Genomic DNA, 20,936 nt, shown 5'->3' with positions numbered 1-20,936 from the left:
ACGCCCTGCTCCTCCTTACGTCTTTTCTATCTCTTGCTTTAATCCACCTCAAGAACTTCTCGAACGACAATTTTATTAGCGAACTCCTTCATTGGAGTCCCCCCCTGTGTTACAGTAGATCTTAATCTGTGTTCTACCTGTTCAGTTTAAATCGAACCGATGCAGATTTAGTTTCTTGAGCGTTGTGGCTGATTATAGTAACTGGTCAATGATCCCGAGTTTGTCGACTTGGTACGCGCACTGCATTGCGACGTATCAGCTGATACGTTTCTGTTCCTGAGTTATTAGAGTTTCATGCATCTTGATTCAGAGACATTGAGCGCGTCATGCCTGTTTTTTATTTGATCTATTTTAACGGAATGTGTGTTCTGGTACGATGAGTAATCCTGTAAGTAGGTTGTACTTTTTTCGTTCTACATACGGAACCTATCACTAGTGGATGTACGACATTACCGACATTTCCCCCGAATATAAGGCGCCATTACACGTTGAGGTACACGGTTGTGTTTTATCGTAACATCCAGACTAATGATATCATAGAACCACACAACACACAATCAAATTTTTGTGTGATAATGCCCAAGGGGGGGGGGGGGCATATTAACGGAAGTGTTTAAGTATAAATCGGACTCCTGGAGAAAATGACTTCATTCGGGCACTAGATTTTCTTTCGGTTTTTGTTGTTCAAATGGCTTCAGGATTATTTTGTATTACCATTGAGTACCTTTAGGGTACGTCCTGTCTCTAAAACACACACACACAGGCAGCCAACCAGAATGCAGCAAGACGTTTAGGGCCGTGCCCGCCAGTGATGCGTCTCAGTTTGACGTGACGTTTACGGGGCAGTAAACTGAGGTCGCTACGTCGGTAAGAAGCTCGGCCGCGGCTGACAGTGTAGTTGCGCTGAATTGTTCGCCGCAGGAAGAGAGGGGGGAGGGGGGATGCATGGAGGTGGCCGAGGGCGGCCGCCAATCTAAACGCCGAGTGCAGACGGCTGATATTTACTGGCGCGCCGGGAAAAACACGCGCGCGCGCCCCTCTCTCTGTAGGTTTGCCTCTCCCCGGCGTGGCGCGCCGGTGGCGCCTCTCGCGGCGTAACATAATACCAGGAAATGTTTAGCATACGGCGGCGGCGGCGGCGGCTGTTAGTTTTTGAGTGATAGGAGTAAACAGTTTATGGCGGCCGTTCGCACAGAGCAGCGGACGCGCGGGCGGCCACCTCGCTCTCTCCATTGTCAGAGCAGGCGAGGCCCGCCGTAAATTTCCTCACGAGTCCGTCCGTGCGAAATTATTTATCTGCGCGGCACATCGTCGGTGCTTTTCAGCTGCGTCTCGGTCATCAGGTTGTGTTACTCGAGGCGAATTTGCCCCCTCTTTGTTAGACAGTGTCGGACAAAGTGCTTTGTGTGATGGAGTCGAGCACGCAAATGAATATTTAGACGTTCTAGCGAAGGTCTGTGTGACGCACACCGACGCCGACGTTGTAACAAGTTACCTTCCAGACGGTACGACACAGATACAAGCCATCGCTACGACTTTGTAGTCGTTAGAAATCCAAAACTGTTTTCTTCGGAACGCGCCGGTGCGAGCAGGAGAATTGAGTCCGATGTTAAGGAATTTGTTTGCCCTATGCTTGTGGTCATAGTAATCAAACTTCGATTAAAAGTCATAGCTTTGTATACTGCATAAATACGGTGCTTCATTCATTGCTGTTGACCACTCAGCCTAACAGACATTTTCAAGTGTCTAGTAGCGGATACGGCTTTAAACGTCTCGCAGCTTTCTGGCTGTGTGTGTGTTTTTAGAGACAGAACATGCCCATGCCTAGTGATGCCAGAGGAACCACCTACTGACCTCGTCAAACCTGCGTTCTATGCTGTTAATATTCGAGTCTTTTTGCCTTTTTTGTTTTCATGTTGCTACTTCAATGTCAATTTCACTAGTTTTACGTCCGTAACCGTGGAATGAGACAGCAGTCATTCATCTATTAAAAGCCGAGGGACCGCAGGCTATACAATCATTTAAATAGTGCGCCTTATTCACCGATCTGAACCTAAAAGTCATGTTCAAGAGTTTTCAGTAACACAAAAACAGACATATACGAGGATATGGAAGAGGAGAAACACCTACATACAAATTGACAAACAGCACGCTTATACAATAAGTATATTAAAAGAAAAATCCATTTGTTTTTCGCTTTTCATTTTTCTTTTATAGGGGAGAGTGTTATACCTTGAACCCTTCTCAGATTTTCGTCCCTAGCCAGATATGTAATAGAATTTTAATGTATTTTCGTATTCCATTTTTAAATGACGGCATTCATTTTTTGTGTGCTGTAGTTTTTTTGCGTAAATTACAAACTTACTCCTGAAATGTAAGGCTTTTACTCGTGTGAAATAATGTTCCAAGGTACATGATGGTCATATAACTAGGAAAAAATATATCATTAAAAATCACAAGTTAGTTTAATTTGCAAAATAGAAATATAAGATATTGAAAACTGACACAAAATTTCCCTTTTTAAGACAGGTAAATATGTTACTACATTAAAAAATTTAGTTCATTTTGGAATATCTAATGTTCTTTAGCAGGAGGCTTTCTGTTTAAAGGTATAAGATGTTGCATGGCCGACAGAATTATGGCTTAACTGCCCATACCTTCTAGCTGGTTTTAAAAAATTTATAAGTTTATTACCTTTAAAATTCTATAATTGAAGAATTAAGAATATCTTCCAAATAGCTTAGGTTTGATGTATTGAACACCACTTAAACGTGTAGGATCAGTAATATTGACAAATGCTGCGCAAATTACAACCTCGTGTCTCACAAAAACAAAAACAGCAGAAAATAGCGGAAACTACTTATGGCAGTCTTTAGTGCCCGATCCTTGGTGTGATTCTAAATCCGGTCACTAGATTGAAACACCGACGAAAATACTTCGAGTGTTATTATGTAAACTACATCAGAGTGCAACACCCTCTGCTATAATCGTAACTGCATAACCATTTTGATTTTGGTTTTGTTTGTAGATAATTCCATTCTTTCATATCCATATATAATTACGTCCTTTGTCGTGTTACAGTGTACACTTGGAAATACCGATCAGCTTGAAACTGGGCACTGAACCATTATATTCAAATATAATAAATTATCAGTGGCAACATGACTTCGTTGAGTTACTGAGATTGTTTAAAATCCAGTCTACGATTCGTAGTTACATGGAGATCGGGAGATGATATCTGCGAACAAAACGGGGAGTTTCGAACCATTATCGGTAAAGGGACGCCGAAAAATTTAAAGGCTCGCTAAACTGCTTACCGCCATCACAGGCGTTATCTGGAGTTCTGTTTTCATCCCTGCGCGTTTTTGCTTACTTGTAGCGACTGCCGTCTCTCGTAGTTTTGAGCCCTTTGTTGTGTCCACGTAGCGCTTAGACTTATGTACCAGGCAAAGTAAACTGCGGTGTCGGTCGAGGAGCGAACCAACATGGCGACGTTCCACTTCCTGTAGTAAGCGTAGTTACTTCACAGAGCAAGCGGGCAGCGGTGCGTAAAGCACAGGGTGAGGCATAATGTCGATCGATTTTAAAAAGCCCGCGAATCGAGCTGCGTCGGAGAGAGGAGGAGGGGACAGTGTCGGTTACGTGTGGCGCGAATAATGGAGGGCTGGACCACACAGCATCGTGCGTACGCTGTCAGAGCATTTCATCAAAACAGTAGTTCGTACCAGCTGGCATGTCGTGCATTCCGCAACCACTTCAACATTAATCAACCTGCGCGATTAAAAAGTGGGTTGACAACATTGAGGAGACGGCGTCAACGACAAAGAAGAAAACTAGGTGACCGAAAACTGTGCGCACACGTGAAAACTTCGAACGCGTGAGAGTTGCCACTGAGAGAAGTCCTCGTCGCTCAGCTCGCCGCCAGACTGCTACACTTAGAATTTCAAACAGGACGGTAAGAAAAATTTTACGCCAAGATTTGCACTTTCACCCCACAAAATCCAAGTAGTTCAGTCCCTTAAGGAAACAAATTATGTGAGCCGAAGCCGGTTATGCCTAGAATTTTTGGACATGATTAATCAAGACGAGTACATCGTAAACCGTTTGTGGATGAATCATGAGACTCACTTCCATCTCCCCGGTTATGTGAACAAGCAGAAATTCCAATTTTGGAGTGACGTTAATCCTAGAGAACTGCATCAGCAACCACCGCATTCCGCAAAAGTTACTGTGTGGTGCGCCTTGTCTTCAAAAAATTGTTCAAATGGCTCTGAGCACTATGGGACTAGAACTTAGAACTAACTAAACTAAGGACATCACACACAGCCATGCCCGAGGCAGGATTCGAACCTGCGGCCGTAGCAGCAGCGCGGTTCCGAACTGAAGCTCGTAGAACCGCTCGGTCGCAGCGGCCGGCGCCTTGTCTTCGTTGGGGATCATAGGACCATGCTTTTTCGAAACAGTGACTTTGAAGAGATACGCAGACATGTTGGAAAACTTTTTTACTCCACAACTTGCACACTGCTAAGTGAACGATGAGACGTTTTTCCAGCAGGACGGGGCAACCTCCCACATTGCTCGAATAAGCATGAATATTGTCAATCGTTTGTTTCCAAATCATACGATCTTCTGAAATACGGATATTGCATGGTCCTCTCGTTCACCGGACCTCACAACGCGTGACTTTTTCTTGTGGTAGTCCGAAAAGCAAAGTTTACCAAGATAACCCTCCTCGAACAATTGAAGCCCTGAAAGAGCGGATCCGACAGAAAGTTGTTCAAATTCCACTGGCAGTGCTGCTCTGTGCGATGAGTCACTTCAAGATCCGGCTGGAGGAATGTGTGCGTCCGAACGGACGCCATGTTACCGGAGTTATCTTAAAAAATTTACCGATGTCTTACTATTGCAGAAAATGTTTTTACATTTATTTTTAGATTATGAAATGAAAAATTTTTAACGAAGTATTTTTACTTAACAGCCTTTAAAAATGGCTCTTTATGATGCCTCACACTGTATCTTCTTGTTAGGCTCAAACGGATTGTGATTTATCTCGTTAAATGTACTGATAAACAAAATTGTGACCATACAAATGCTTGGTCAAAGAAGGATGGCATTGATATCTGGTAGTTAGAAATTCAAACTGTGCGTATTTGACCTTTAGGAGGCATCGATTTGTCGGCAAAGGCGAAATTAATCGCGACCGTTTCTTGCTGTAGAAACAGAAATACATTTCTGAAAGAAGTATAGATTCGTCGTTTATTTCGCCGCCTTCTCAACAACTGCAGCACGTCAGTTGCACACCGTACGAGTATGAAACGGCGGTGGTTACGTATGCGATCTGACGCGACGACAAAGCACTGCATAGGGTGCAGGTAATTACCAGATGCCAGCGAAAGGCCAAGTGAGCGGACGCAAGCAAAGGGCGTTCGGTATGGTCAGGCGAACACCCGGAAAGTGACGTAAGCGCCTAGCGTGGTTCAGTCGCGTAAATCCGACTGCCGGTGTTTCCTGGCAGCCGTGAGCGGCGAGGGAGGGACTGCAGCGCTCTCGGGGGGCATCGCGACCGTTACCGTCCGTCAGGTGCGGAATTAAGACGGACGTCTGCTCGCCTGGCTAACTCTCACGGACTCGGGTTCACTTGTCGCTTCACGTCGCCATCGCGCCTGACGAGTAAGCCGTCATATTCAGATGGCAAAGCAGCATGCGCCTAAGCTTTGTGTCAACTGCGCTGTACCGCTCCTGCTAATCCGAAATCATCCTTTGTCTTTGAAAGACGCATCAACAAAGGTTTCCTGGCAGTTTGAAACTGTCAGATTGGGCGTCGAACCACGAGCTAACACTTGGGGAGAAGTGCTCTAACTGAGGGAGCTGCGCACGTGCGGTTCACGGATACAAAGTGACAGCGCTTCTCCTCTGAGGTTTTAATCTTTCAGGACGTTTCAAACGAAAGTACACTCCGTAGCAGCTTGAAAACTTTATTCTTAGTAGATGGTCTGGGTCTCGAACCCAAAACCGTACCTTCCTCCGGCAATGCTCTTAGCAACTAAGTTATCCGGGCACGACTCACGACTTCTCTTAACAGCTTCATTTGTGACAGTACCTGTCGCCTATTTCCCAAGTTTCAGAAAAGCTCCGCTACATATGTTGCTGGACCTACTTACGTCACGAGGGCTCGGCAGGGTAAAATAATATGTCTTCTGGTCCTGCAGAAATCTCTACCACTTTATTCTTCAATGTGCAGACGTCATTACGTTGCTCGAGCCTACTTCTGTGAGAAGCCAAGGACTTGAGTACAGCCAAACAGATTTATAACAGTACTCACATACATAGACCTTTTCAACAAATGGTTCAAATGGCTCTGAGCACTATGGGACTCAACTGCTGAGGTCATTAGTCCCCTAGAACTTAGAACTAGTTAAACCTAACTAACCTAAGGACATCACAAACATCCATGCCCGAGGCAGGATTCGAACCTGCGACCGTAGCGGTCTTGCGGTTCCAGACTGCAGCGCCTTTAACCGCACGGCCACTTCGGCCGGCCCCTTTTCAACAAAAGAATCAAACAACTGACTGTCTCTTCCATCCGACTGGCGTTCCTTTTTTCATATAACATTACTAACATTTATTCTACGAAGGTTCCTGCTTGAAGTATTCGTTGGAATGACGTACGGCGTTGGCATATCTCTGCTGCACCTGTGCTGACGTCAGAGCGTCTGTCCCTGCCTCCAGAACACCACACGAAGCCCAACAAATACCTCAAAAAGAAATTACACCGTACAAGCAGAACCTTTATCTATTAGACGTTACACAAACAAAACATTGATTAACCACATCTATGGACTGGTAATTCGTAATACTTCAGATTTACAGTATAGAACGTTTGTTCATTCATATTCAGTGCCGAGAGTACAGAAATTTTAAATCAAAGAAGATATGCGTAGGAATCTTCCCGTATTAAAACTCCGAATTTTCTATGCACTCACAACATACGCTGAAGAAAGGATATTGCGCAGAAATGGCTTCCAGTAACAATTTGAAGTTTCGGTCCGGCACGTAGTTTTATTTGCCACGATGGTTAAGAACATAGTATACTCCATCACAGACTGGAAGACTGATTCTGAAGACTGGTTTTAAACTGTGGCTAAGCCAGTTTTCCGCCGTATCATTTCTTGGAGGACAATAGCCCTGCAAGGTACAGAGGAGACTTCTGTGTACGGTATATTGGCAAGAGTAAGAGAAAAACTGGTAGAAGTGAATATGTGAGTGCGGGTCGTAATACCTGCGCAGCTCAGCTGATAACAACACTGTCTGGAGAGGGTTCCGGCACGCAGTTTCAGTGTGTGAGGAAATTTCAAACAGTGTACACCGCTGTAGCGAGAAAGGTGTATTTTTTTCAAACTGGTGCACGTGGCCCATCTGCATGGTATCTACAGAAGAGACTGTCTACACTACGTTTGTCCGGGCTCTTCTGGAGTATTTCTGCGTGATGTGAATCCACATCATCAGATAGGACTGACGGAGGATATGGAAAAAAATCAAAGAAGTGCTGTTTGTTTTATATTATTGTGAAATAGGGGAGAGAATGCCACGGATATGATCGTGGGTTGGGGTCTGAATCATTAAAACAAAGGCGTTTTTCGTTGGGGCAGATCTTTTCACGAAATTTCAATCACGAACTCTATCGCCCGAATGCGAAAATATTTTATTGCCGCGTACGTACATAAGAGGGAAATGATGATTGTAATGAAATAAGACAAATCAGAGCTTTCACTGAAAGATTTAAGTGCCCGCTTATCCCGCGCGCTGGGAATTGGTAGAGAAATAGCTCGAAGGTTGTTTGATGTACCATCTGCCAGACACTTAATTGTGAATTGCAGAGTTGTCATGTAGACGTAGTTGTAGAAATGCACGGGTCCAGTTATCTCCATACAGATTATATTGGTGACAAATACCACGTCCTCGATACCATACAATAGCTCTTCAGTTCAGTTCTCTAGTCTCCTTCTTTACGTTCCTCACATTCTTGACCCAGAACTGCAAAGAAAAAGTGATTTCTATTTAAGCTCCGATTTTGTATCTTCGTGACTTCGCGCGGCGCATTTTACAATTGCTCATATCATCTCACAGTTCTTCGTTGTATTATTTTTTTTTTCGCAACATCGCATTGCGTTACTGTTTCTAGCTTAAAGTTGTTTCAAACTGAGAAAATTTAAGAGTATGTACGCGCTAATTTGATTTTCCTTCCGGTGAACAGCAGTTAGTAGCTATGCAGTGCAGCCTTTAGGTTTATTAGTAGATGAGCAGCTGCGGCCTCTTCGTCTGATTCGGCGCGTTACCAGCTCCGTAGCGTCGGCGTCTGCGTCGCGAGGCAGGCGTGGCGTTCTTTGTGTCTGCTCGTAAAACCCGGCCCGGCGCCTGCGCCTCATAAGTTGCCGATATGTTTCGAGCTAAACAGCAGGTGGAGATGATCGCTTATTATATACGGCGCTTTCGCCAGGAGATCACTGCTAATTAGCCACTCGGGAAAAACTTTTGCCCGCGGAAACCGAGTCTGTCGGCACGAAAAACTAGTCCGGCAGCACGGACGTAGGCCCGTCCTGCAACGCACGGCCGCAGGAACCGGACAGGCGAGAGATCTCGCCGCCGTGGGAGTCGCGCGACCGATTCGTTCGAGAACGTAGAGGACACGGGCGCCGCGCCCGCAAAATCGCCGCCGCTTCCCCCTCCGCCCGCAGACGCTCCGCGGCAGCTGTGCGCATCCCTCTCCTCTGGCGCACCACATTACACGCCGTAAATTCTTGCATGAGGTACTTACCTGTCAGGTAACTATTTCGGGTAAGTGCTCGGTTTCTGCTTTACTTTTATGCACGCGAGCCCATCGTGCGCCGAGTGCTTTTTGTTGCCGCCACCTCCTGCGAGAAGCTCTGCGAACAATCGTCCCTGCTACCTGTCGGACCCGTACTCGCCAGTCGACCCACTGACACGTGCGGCGTCGGCTCGGTGGGCAGCTGCGACACGTTCCGGCGCGCAGCCACTGCTCACCCCGAGACATTACTGGCGCTGGTGCCACCCACTAGAGGAACCAACAGAAAAGTGATCTGGCGGACAGCGTGGGCAACAACCTGCGGTCGTTTGCTGACAATGTTGTGGTGTACGGTAATGTATCGAAGATGGGTGACGCATGAGCGTCTAGGGAAGTGATTCCAGTGGTGGTTTCTCGTTGCCTTCCACTGGTGATGAGGAAATGATACTGAGGACAACACAACACCCAGTCCCTGAGCGGAGAAAATCTCCGACCCAGCTGGGAATCGAACCCGGGCCTCTTGGCGTGACAGACCGCCGCGCTGACCACTCAGCTATCGGGACGGACTGACTGTAGGAGGATACATGATAGCTTAGACAAAATTTCTAGTTCGTATGATGAATGGCAGGTAGCTCTGAAGGTAGAAAAATGTAAGTTAGTACGCATAAGTAGGAAAACCAAACCCTTAATGTGCGGATACAGCGTTAGTAGTGTTCTGCTAGACACAGTCACATCGTTTAAATATCTGGGAGTTACGTTGCAAAGCGATATGAAGTGGAAAGAGCATGCGATGATTGTGGTAGAGAAGGTGACTGGTCGATTTCGGTTTATTGGGCGAATTCTAGGAAAGAGCGATTTACCTCGAAAGGAGACCGCATCTAGGACGCTAGTGCGGCCTATTCTTGAGTGCTGCTCGAGTGCTTGGGATCCCTACAAGGTCGGATGAAAGGAAGACATCGAAGCAATTCAGAGGCGGGCTACTAGCTTTGTTACTGGTAGATTTGAACATCTTGCAAGTGTTAGGGCATTTTCGGGAACTCAAATGCGAATCCCTGGATGGAAGGCGACGTTCTTTTCAAGGAACACTATTTAGAAAATTTAGAGAAGCGGCATTTGAAGCTGACTGCAGAACGATACTGTTGCCTCCAACATACACTGCGCGTAAGGAACACGAAGATAGGATACGAGAAATTAGGGCTCATACGTAGACATATAGACAGCAGTTTTTCCTTCGTTCTATTTGCGAGTGGAACAGGAGAGGAAATGACCAGTCGTACCCTCCGCCACGCGCCGTATGGTGGATTGCGGACTATCGATGTAGACAGATGTAGAAACTGCTTTCGAAGGAAGGAAGGTTAGGGTCTAACAAGATCTAGGTCATCAGGGACGGTTCGTCATTCGACTGTTATTTGTTGTATCGCAACATTTTCTTCCCTCGAAGCAAACCTTCTGCGTCTGGTAAAGCCAGTACATTCACCCTGAATCAAGATTCTTCATTTCAGTGGCTTCCGGTAGATGCTTCACGAAATTCATTGTTCACAAATATCTATTATAAAATATTGTTGGGCATGACTGCACAGTAGTAGAAAACTAAACTCGAATAATTTTCCGACGTAGGTGGCCAACGTTTCCGGAGGAACACAAGAGGGAATGACGGCACAAGGAGTGCTTTCACAACCACACGCAGTCCGCATTAGAGTCAACTCGCCAGTTCAATAGGCGAGCTGCGGGCCAGCTCTCTTGTGTCCCACTGTGTGACTAGCGAAAATACAGTGACCTGTGGCTGGTAGAACAGTTCCACAGAACTTCTGAAGAAAAACGGCCTTTATCTCTGGCACACCTAATCATACCGTTTGAGAAATTAAATTTTACTTGGGATTCGAAGAAATGTTGTAAACTCCTGGCTCGTATGAGGGCAACTGCTCACCCACATTTTTCACAAAATAACTCTTACACCCCTTGATCTGATAAATTCGAAGAATATATGAATGTTGTAACCCTTTTATGTACCGATTGAATATTAATCCTTTGGAAGTCATTAAGTTGATACTGACATTGCCACTGATGATGAAACAGCGGAAACATGTTCTATGTAGCGTTCGCCAAAATAAATACAGAGGTATTTGACGCAGTGGTTAAAACATTGAATTCGTATAGGGAACAAAGGAGATTTATGTTCGCGTCTAGGACTTTCAAATGATGGTTTTCCGAAGTTTTGTGATACCATCTACACACCTACATGTGTTTCATGCTCCATCTTTGTACAACTGAGATAATGTTTCATCCACAATGACGAAACTTTAAAACGTGACGTCCTTTCCGTGCCAGAGCGTATCAGGGCGTGCTGAAAAGCAGTGCCTCCGTTTTTTTTACATGACAACTAAAACCTTTTTAAATAAAGCAAAAGTTATTAACACTCTCCACCTTTATTCTTCACGTCTACATATTTGCAGCGCTCTGCCGCTAGAGACATCCGAACTGTATCGTGTAAAATGGCAGTGTGTAATGTAACTATGCCGGTGCGTGAGAAACAGAGTGCCGTAGTCGAGTTTCGAATTCGAAGAGTTCGTCCACACACGGAGCACCATCAATCTCAGCATGACAATGCGAGACAACGTACAAGCAGACACCTGGGCTTCGCTGCCATCGATAATCGCCCACACAGTTCCGAATTGGCGCCTCCAGCAAAGTCAAAATAACTGGTCTCTCGTTTGGAGAAAAATGTTCGGCACCGTGTTGAGAAATGAATACGTAGACACGAACAAAAAATTTGTAGACTGTTTGTTATTAGCTTTAGGAATTATCGCATAATAAAATCGGAGGCATTAACTTTCAGCACGCCCTCGTAAGTAGTGAACATGTGCCCCCATTTAGGAATCGTGGCGAGTGACGAGTGGAGTTCATATTGCATATTTGAAAAGAGAAGCTTTCAGATTTTATGAGAACAGGGGAAAAATGTATTCTTTATCATGTTATACGTGGAAGAAAATAAACATGACTGCCGCAGTTAACTCTTTTAATTTGTCTTTTCAATCGTAGTTTACATATTCCTGTAAAGAAACGCTTCCATCTACGAATACGCTTTTAATTTGGAGCACAGACTATACTGCCAACTCGGAAACGCAGAGCGGCGCGTGTGAGCTGGCGGCCAGGTTCAAGGCGACGGAGGCGATGACAAAGGGCTGAAGATGCCGTCATTACGGCGGCTCTGCACGCAGCTCCTGCACAAGCGATCGCCATGCCGCGCGGCATGCCTCCTGCCGCCGAGGCGCATCCCAAAGGCCGCTCGCTACCCTGTGCGACGCCGGCCACAGCGCGCCCTCGCCGGTACAGACGCCCTTATCAGGAGCCTCCTTTAACCTCGCGCGCCTAGGGTCACAAGTCACTAGGTAGACACCCGTTAGAGAGCGAGACAGACAGGCACTTTAGTGCAACCAACTGTTACACTGCAGTGGCAAGAAGGCAAAGACTCAAAGACACGTATCACACAGGTATACCACATACGAAACTCATTTTTCGGTTATAGCTGTAGAAGTTTTTATTTGGCCATTGCAATTTAGGGTTACGCTATTATCAAGCACAAGCAATACAACATATGAGTGTAATTAAGAGCGAGACGACAATAGACTCTGTTACCTGTTACACGTACTTACAAATATTAGATGCATACAAGTAACTGTAAACATGTAGCATTGTCTCCAATTAACAAATCGAGAGTATACACGATACATATAATGCCACGGATTCAAGCTGAATGTGAGCACGGAGGTCGTCACGGCACAGAGAATCACTGAAACAAGTAAAATAACGCCTAAACTTCGGCTGTTCACATACAGAGTGAAATAGAAGCGTGGCTGTGCAACGTAAGTTAACAAGGCGCAAAGGTAAGAAGGACAGAAGTATGTAACTACAGACTGACTAGTCAGAGCTCTTTTGGGACCAGGTTTTATGAATTCGTACTAACTACGTGTTCGTGGAGTCCACTGTTCTCCACTGTGAGCTTCCGAGTGCACACACTGTCGCAGGCGCAAGTATCGGCCAGCTATCTTCTGGTTTGGTACGGCACGCAGGGCCCACTCTAGCCACATATAACAAAACACTAATTCCCGCGGAACAAACTAACATCTTGGTTCATTTATCCTATCGTAGCACGAGATGCGAGGTTCTTAGAACGAAGTACGAACGTCGGTCAACAGAAGTCACAGGGTGGAATGTTAAAAGCTAATTTTAGTTGTTACCTGCGATCTCTAGTTGCGACTCGTCACCGAAATCGCAGCGGAACTAGACAACGTGACACACGGTTCTCAGAAAGAAGTACGAACTTCGGCCAAACACATGGCACACGCATTTGAGTGTTAAATGGTACTTTAGGTGCTAGTTGCTAAAAGCGACTTCTTGTTGTGACTGAAATTGGTGGTAGATGCTGTAAATTTGCTAATGTGAAAAACTGTGACTTTTCAGTCACAGTGATTTATAAGAGACATGTGATTTTTTGCCCTCGCCTACTGCAGATTGCCGCTGGAAATCGCCCCGCACCTGCCTTCTTACGTGCACAGCACTACAATAAATGTGTATATCATCAGCGGAGCCGGCCGCGGTGGCCGAGCGGTTCTAGACGCTTCAGTCCGGAACCGCGCGACCGCTACGGTCGCAGGTTGGAATCCTGCCTCGGGCATGGATGTGTGTGATGTCCTTAGGTTAGTTAGGTGTAAGTAGTTCTAAGTTCTAGGGGACTGATGGCCTCAGATGTTAAGTCCCATAGTGCTCAGAGCCATTTGAACCATTTATCATCAGGACTCTCGGTGTTTCTTAAATACATTTTCTAGATGACACAGGTTGGCTCCGAACACGCTGCGACGCGACGGTGCGCGTCGCGCGAAACGGGCGGGTGTGTAAACGGCCGTGTGGTGTGTTCAGGCACGGAAGTGGGCGCGGTGCTGACGGCGGTGACGGCCAACGACGTGGACACGAACCCGCCGCTGACGTACAGCCTGGAGGAGCAGCCGGGCGCCGAGGGCTTCTTCAGCGTGGACCGGTTCAGCGGGCGCGTCACGCTCGTGCGCCGCCTCGACTTCGAGCAGCGGCGGCAGTTCCGGCTGCGCGTCGCCGCCTCCGACACGGCGCACCGCGCCGCCACCACGCTCACCGTCTCCGTGTCCGACGTCAACGACAACGCGCCCGTCTTCTCGCGCGCCCACTACGAGGCCACGCTGCCCGGTGAGTGCCGGCCGCCTATTTGCCGCATTCCGCGCAGGGAAAAGTGCAAAAACTGCTTTTCGTGTTTACAGAGGTATAAACGCACAACACAGATTATAAAGCGAAATATTTCAACAATTCGCTGTGATACTAAATTCTTACAACACTAGACACTATAGATACTAATGTTGATTAGCTTAGCATATTTGGAGTTGCGTGTAGTATTATCAGAAATGGGAGAAATAAAGAAAGAGGAGAAGATTGAAATTGCAGCGACAATAGCAATAGCTATTCAGAAAGAACAACTTTCAATATAGGACTATGTACAACAAGGTGCTGAGAGAAGTGCGTGTGATGGGGGGGGGGGGGGGGGTGGCATTATAATGAAGGGCATTAGGGCATTAACAATAACAGTATTACTCGTGGTGCGTGATATTTTAAATTATGTACGTCGCACAGTTGTCATGAGAAGAATTGTAGCCTATAGAATGGGGAACAGCAGTTCCACTGGTGCAGATGATCTCATCAGAGACGTCTTGCACAACATCGTCGATGCAGTCTGACAGAGAGGGGACGAAATAACAACAGAGGCGTACAACTGCCAGTTGACTCTTCGAAGCGACAGACGTGATAGTCAGTCCGTCTGGTGGTGGCATGGAGGTGACAGGGTAACTAGAAAGTGGCCATTGTCACAAGGTTCGTCGTGTGGTGACCAATGTAGCGAAGCCATGAGTACGGCAGGGCGGCACCGAACTGGGTAGGAGCACCGTCACTGATGACACACAGTTTACTATCAGTAAGAAGATGATGAATAAGAAGGCTCCTACCAGATCAAGTGGTACTCTCCCACAGAAGTCCCAAGCAGGAGGAAAGGGGGGGGGGGGCAGTTATTGGATTGAGGTGCCCAGTTCATTGTTAGTAAGCGGCCTGCTGGAGGTAAATGAATATTACAATAGTTATCGCTGAGGTCGTTCGCAACCACACCGATATTGCTTCCAACTTGGTACGAAGGAGAGTCCACTCACAAAATCTGTGTGAACCAATGTATAGAGCCATCCAAACGCCGTCTCAGCGGCAGCAGACTTTCGACAGAATTCACGATAAATACGGAGCATACGGGGAATGGTCATTGGTGAAATATGTTTCTCGTAGAGCTATGCAAACTGAAGAAGAGGAGGAAGCAAGTGTCGTAGTTTTGGCAGGTGACAGTAACGTCCGTTACAGTTCCACTGTATGATCACATTAGAGGTGCCCAGGTAAGATGTAAAAATGCTAGGAAGCCTGGTCATTCCTCAGAGTCACTATCTGTCACCAATGGGGATGGAACCGAATCAATGAGCATTCGTTCGGAATCTGACTGCGTGGGGGAGGGTGGGGGAGAGGTGATCTGGCACCTCCAGGGTCACTGGAGTAGTCTTGTCTCGATTATTCTTCTCCTTCTCCTCCTCATGCTCTCTGTCTTTCTCTTCCTCTTCCTTTGCAGCTTTTGGTGGCTGAGGTTCCTGAAAGGGCCTCTCCAAGACGAGTGCGGGTACAGATGAAGAGTGGGCAGCCCTGGCACCCAAATGCCGCAGTTCCTTCAGCCATTACTTGTCGTCAGGCCTCTGATCCGTGGGCTTCTGGGGAGAGGGTTCAAACAAGCAACCCTGTTGTTTATGGAGTTGGAAGATGCTTTTGACACCATTGCCACAGTAATCGCAAGAGAGGAGGACAGTGGATGATCTGTTGAGAAAAAAAAACGAGGTAGTGTGGGTGATGGCTGTGACTTTCGTATGATTATCATGTCAACAGGACGCAGGCATTCATATATTTTTGATGCCTCAGTTTATTACAGGTGGTCAAGAGATTTACGTTCTTGTATCTAAGTAAACTACTGAGCGATTACAATGATCTTCTATATAGTTGAAACACCAAGGCAGTTTTTCATAAGAAATATCTTTGTGCATGATCGTCTGCTGTTTCTGCATTTTGGCTCCGCCATGCAGTGGTATTACAAATGACCACATTGCGCGTATCGGAAGCACTTCATGGGCAGTGAGACTTATGGTTTCACATATGCACACCATGTCTCTGTATCTATTCTATTACCCTTTGGACATTTTGGACGCATCAGACAAAATGTACAGTTCATTGCTCAAGATTAGCCTGTAGCTCCTGGTCTGAGAAGAGAGTAAGGTCTCAGTGGAAAATGACTCCTTGGCCCATATTTAAAGTTTTGTATGCAGCAATGATCAGTAGTGTGTCACCCAGACGTTCACATGCCTGAAGAGCTGTAGTTTGTACACCAGAGGATCGTTTAACTAGTAATGATCCATTCCATATTTTCCCCAATGATTCAGCTTTTTCGAATTTATCTTCATTGTGTTCCATAACAAATAATGGCTTTATTGCATCAGTTCGAGTACATACTAAGTATTGGGTAAATTGTTTCACTCCTAAACATGTGCCTTGTCCCTGCTCCCATGAGGTAGCCAGGGTAGGGGAAGCAGTAGAATTGTAACTGTCCACAATGAACGTTCTATACTCGTCTCATGAGACGCTCGGATCAGAACGGCGGCTGTTGGTTTGGTTTAATTTGGTTTGTTTCACGTGCAAAACGTCCACCCTAATGCCACCTGTTCAAATCAAGAACTTTCTCCACAAGTGTCATTGACCCACGGAAAAGGTCATCTGGCATGATGACCGTTGCTGGGAATCCTCATGCCCCAAGACGACAGGTATCTCATCGTTGGCATACGTGGGAAGTTAGCTGCTCGGGCGTGAGCATTGTAACCCCTGCGGTGTCAGGGGCTGTACCGAAAGGATACATAACGACCCCACCAAATTGTATTGTCTGCCACGTTGGCTTTTAAGCGCATTTACGAGTCTACACAGTTGTTGTGTGCAGATAATCTTGAATACTGCCTACAGTAGACTCTATTTAAGGTGTTCTGCCCCAGTCTGTCACACTTTACAAAAGAATTTGGAGAATGAAGGTCAAACCCAGAAGGGGACCAAAAATTACTTCAGCCAAGAAATGATGTAATGTAAATGACTATGTCGAGAAAGGAAAGCAGAACGTAGAGGATAGCTGGGCCGACATCAAAGGCTGTCATCATGAGAAAGTAAATAAGGAAAGGAAGGCTAGTCTGAGATGAGAGATTTCAGCACAAGATAGAAAGTAGGTGTTGCAATAGCTTGGGGTCCCGTGCTCACCACGCACATATCACAAATCATAAGATCCCTGAGAGGCTCTTCATGCACGTGTTTTACACACACTTGTGTAATCTCCTGTTTTATACAGACAAGTTTTCGTACCTCATCTGGTCATTAAGTACTGACACTCTTCTGTAGCAGAATATTTCAAATTCTTCCAGTACCTGACTTGCATGTGGAGGTGTCTCGGTGTGTCGTGAAGGCTCAGTGGTCCTCGAGAGCACTAAAAGGAAAAAAAGGAGAAACGTAGTTGCAGGAACGCCTTGCTCTTCCATTACGTGATACTAAATTACCTAGGCAAACGTACAGGAAAACAATTGCAAATTTCCACTATGCTATGAATACAGAGAGGCTCTGAATATCGTAATATCTACGACACTGAAATTAATTCTTAAGAAACAAGTTCAAATACACTTCCTGTCGTCGTCATTTATTTGCTCATTGCAATTTGCTTGAACTACTTACATTATTTATCATTGCCTACCTGAGCTGAAATTCCGTTTCAAATACCCTGATCTGGATGTGAACACAACATTTATTTCCCCCTCTTCCCCACTTCCTTCCTACCTTTTATCTCAAATGTAGGCATGTCCCACACATCTTGCCTTATTTCACCATCCATATGACAGACTTACATCAAAAACGTTGCTTTTCGAAATATACAGAAATCGCGACCAACCGTATAACAAAGTTGATAGCTGGCATCGACAACTAGAACCGTAAGTGACGGAGTGTTCAGCAACGACGCACTGTTTCGTACAGTCTACAGAACTTGCTGTCTCTAAGGACAGCGTGGGCCTTTTACACCACACACAGCAGAAAACCCGATAATGTTTGCTGGAATATCAGTAGCTCTCTGTATGTGTCAGAATTCCTCCCAGTGAAAAGAATCGTAGACCACAGTGCTCGTGCACTATAAATGCGGGGCCGATTTTATTTTACTTTACTTTCACTCAGATTCAGAGCGGTGAGCTTCAGTCTCTATGTGTTTGATTATTTCTAGGTTGGAACACGTGCTCCTCGTGCCGTAGTGTTCTCTAAAATGGAGGCTGCCCCAAGTGGGCCGACCGCGGTCCGCCGCCATAAACCACACCGCAATTCGCCACGGCTTGCGCGCTCTAAATTAAAAGCAACACGAATTAACGGTTCTTTTCTCTCTTTCTCCCTCATTTAAGCTGAAAGGGCTCACAAATGTCTGCCGCAGTGTTTTACAGCCGCCTAAGCCGACCCAGTCACTTTTCTGCTGTCCCGTTCCAACACTTGGCGTCTTTTATTAATGCTTTTTTTGTCTTTTCTTTGTCCTGTGTATTCTTATACTTCTTTTTGTTGTCGTTCGTATAATTAGGAGTAAATCCACGAGAAAAATTAACTATTTTGCTTATCACGATGTAAAAAAAGAGCCGCAGTTCGCCAACTCTGTTTAACTAATCATCGTCGAGCTCTGCGTATTTTATGTGTGGAACTTTTATTCCTGTTTCAAGTATATTTCTTTATGCCCGCGTGCCCGTTATGTTTCAATAAAAACCTTACTCTTACGCATAGCATCCTTCATTGCAGTCGTTTTCGGAAACAGAGTTCAGTGTTTGATGTCAGTTCTGCTCAATTGCTAACTCGAGATCGACCAACTCCAATTACCAAATCGATGCGCACTCGGTCTTTTTGCAGCGATGTTCATGGTAATACCACTGAGATTCATTACTAGGGATTCTTTCAGCGAGCAGTTCTACTCGAAATAATCCCCGCAAATGCTAATAAAAACTGAAAAATAGCCAATGATCATCTTCCTTCCCCACTTTTTTCCGCCCCAGATTGTGGTCCATCTTGAATGACCTCGATTTCCGCAAGATGTTAACTTTCCCATTTGACCCAGCGGAAACAAGCGGAGTTATTCCTATGACGATGGCACCCTTCAGAAGGAGCAAGATATTGATAATGCCAATGAAAATATCAGTGTACTCTGAAAAGCGAAGTCTGTTGTTTCCTGGTTTCACCTTTCCAGCCGTTTCATTGACACGTTTGTCTTTTTGTTTTATATCTTCTGCTAAAACACGGTTCGAAATCCACTTGCGAGTATCACTTCTTCTGTTGAAAGCAAACAGGTTCTCTCAGTTCTAAAGAATTTCCAGACTATCTCCTGTTGTATTCTAGGAATCGACCAAATTAACGTACCACATCTTTAACACATTAGCCGGCCGCTGTGACCGAGTGGTTCTAGGCGCCTCAGTCCAGAAGCATGCGGCTGCTACGGTCGTAGGTTCGAATCCTGCCTCGGGCGTGGATGTGTGTGATGTCCTTAGGTTAGGTAGGTTTAAGTAGTTCTAAGTGTAGGGAATTGATGACCTCAGATGTTATGTCCCATAGTGCTTAGAGCCATTTGAACCATTTTAATCCATTCTCCGGAAGCATTATGGTAGTATTTATTAATGGCTACCATCGCACGGCATAGTTTCACTATTTATTTTAGTGGCATAGTGGTACAATGTGTATGCAGTGCCACATTAAATAGAGGAATCACCTCCAACAGCCGCGAGATGCTCTTGTGTTTGGCACTTCATGGTGTTCTCGTAGTTAGCTGCGGTGCGATATACTGGGTTTTGTTGTGTGATTCTTCTGGGAAGTATCGCTAGTGTGTATTCGCCACGTATTCAGTATCATGTGTCTTGTTAACTCGCGCGGCATATCTTCTTTACTACCATGCAAGTAGAAGAGATTTGTCTAAATATTTTTCATAACCTAAAAACCATCGATTGTAAACTCTATTGCTCACTCGTAGGTTACTGAATTGATATATGCCGTGTTCAAGACTGCGGAACTCAAAAATGGATATCGAGTTTCCGTCTCATCTCCATAGATGATACTGATAGTGATGGCCATTATGAAGTCGAAAGTTGTCAAGTATCACAAATAGCTATGTGAAGACGAGGCCATCAACGACATGGCAGTCAGTTGCCACTTGGCAATGGCCAAAGAGTTATCGGCGGACAGTTCGAAAGAATTTAACCGCTTCATGCAGCAGGAAACGTTAGAAGGCTGCATTAATTCATATCGAAATCAGACCATGCAGTCTTAAATACCATAACAAATGCTCTATTGTCCCTAATTCACTCGGTGGTGACACATAAGGATATGCACAGCTCTGTGTTTGCATACCAGTAAATAAAAATAAAATCCTAGAATTCATTCCCTCGTCATAAATAATACACTCTTTTCACGAAGAACAGCAAGTATAAAATCCTTGCTCCAAAGAGCTAAATCTGTTTCGTGCTGACGGAAACTGGAAAGAAAGACCTACCGCGCAGTACTCTTTCTCTCGGAGAGCTTCGCCCTTTAAGACACAAGGCCTCATGAACGCCGCACCGAATATCAATTATTGTTTAAACCTTCTCAGTTCGCAGCGAGGGCTGGCTGCCGAAGGCAGACGTCTTGCGCCAACGTCCACAGGAGGTAGACTCATTCGCCTCTGACATATTCTCTCTCTCTGGCCACCACCTCGACCATCAGCAGGTAGCCGACACAAAGGAAACTGCACGGTCAACACGGGGTATGGTAATTTCGTGGAACACGTCAGTCGGCTTCTACGTTGGAAGCAAATAATGTAATAGCTGGGCGTGGACTAATTTCGGACGTGGCTTCCCAGCGTGGCGGAACATCCGTTCTGTGTCGGGAGTCACTTGCAGCGCGCTGTCGCCATTCAAGTGTAATTACCGGCTAAATTGATGGTGCCATCCACTGGTATCGCCTT

General features: G+C 45.7%; 1 protein-coding gene across 1 annotated transcript in view; it reads left to right on the top strand.

Moving 5' to 3' along the window:
- LOC126417021 (protein dachsous) overlaps window positions 1-20,936 on the top strand; it is a 423,732-nt gene that overhangs the window by 377,710 nt on the left and 25,086 nt on the right. The window contains exon 21 of the mRNA XM_050084910.1: window positions 13,721-14,020. Within this exon, the coding sequence (XP_049940867.1) occupies window positions 13,721-14,020 (300 nt within the window). The remainder of the gene's footprint in view (window positions 1-13,720; window positions 14,021-20,936) is intronic.

Source organism: Schistocerca serialis, chromosome 8, assembly GCF_023864345.2.
Source record: "Schistocerca serialis cubense isolate TAMUIC-IGC-003099 chromosome 8, iqSchSeri2.2, whole genome shotgun sequence".
NCBI lineage: Eukaryota > Metazoa > Arthropoda > Insecta > Orthoptera > Acrididae > Schistocerca > Schistocerca serialis.
Note: the sequence above shows the minus strand (reverse complement) of the source record. Positions and strands in the feature narration are given on the sequence as shown.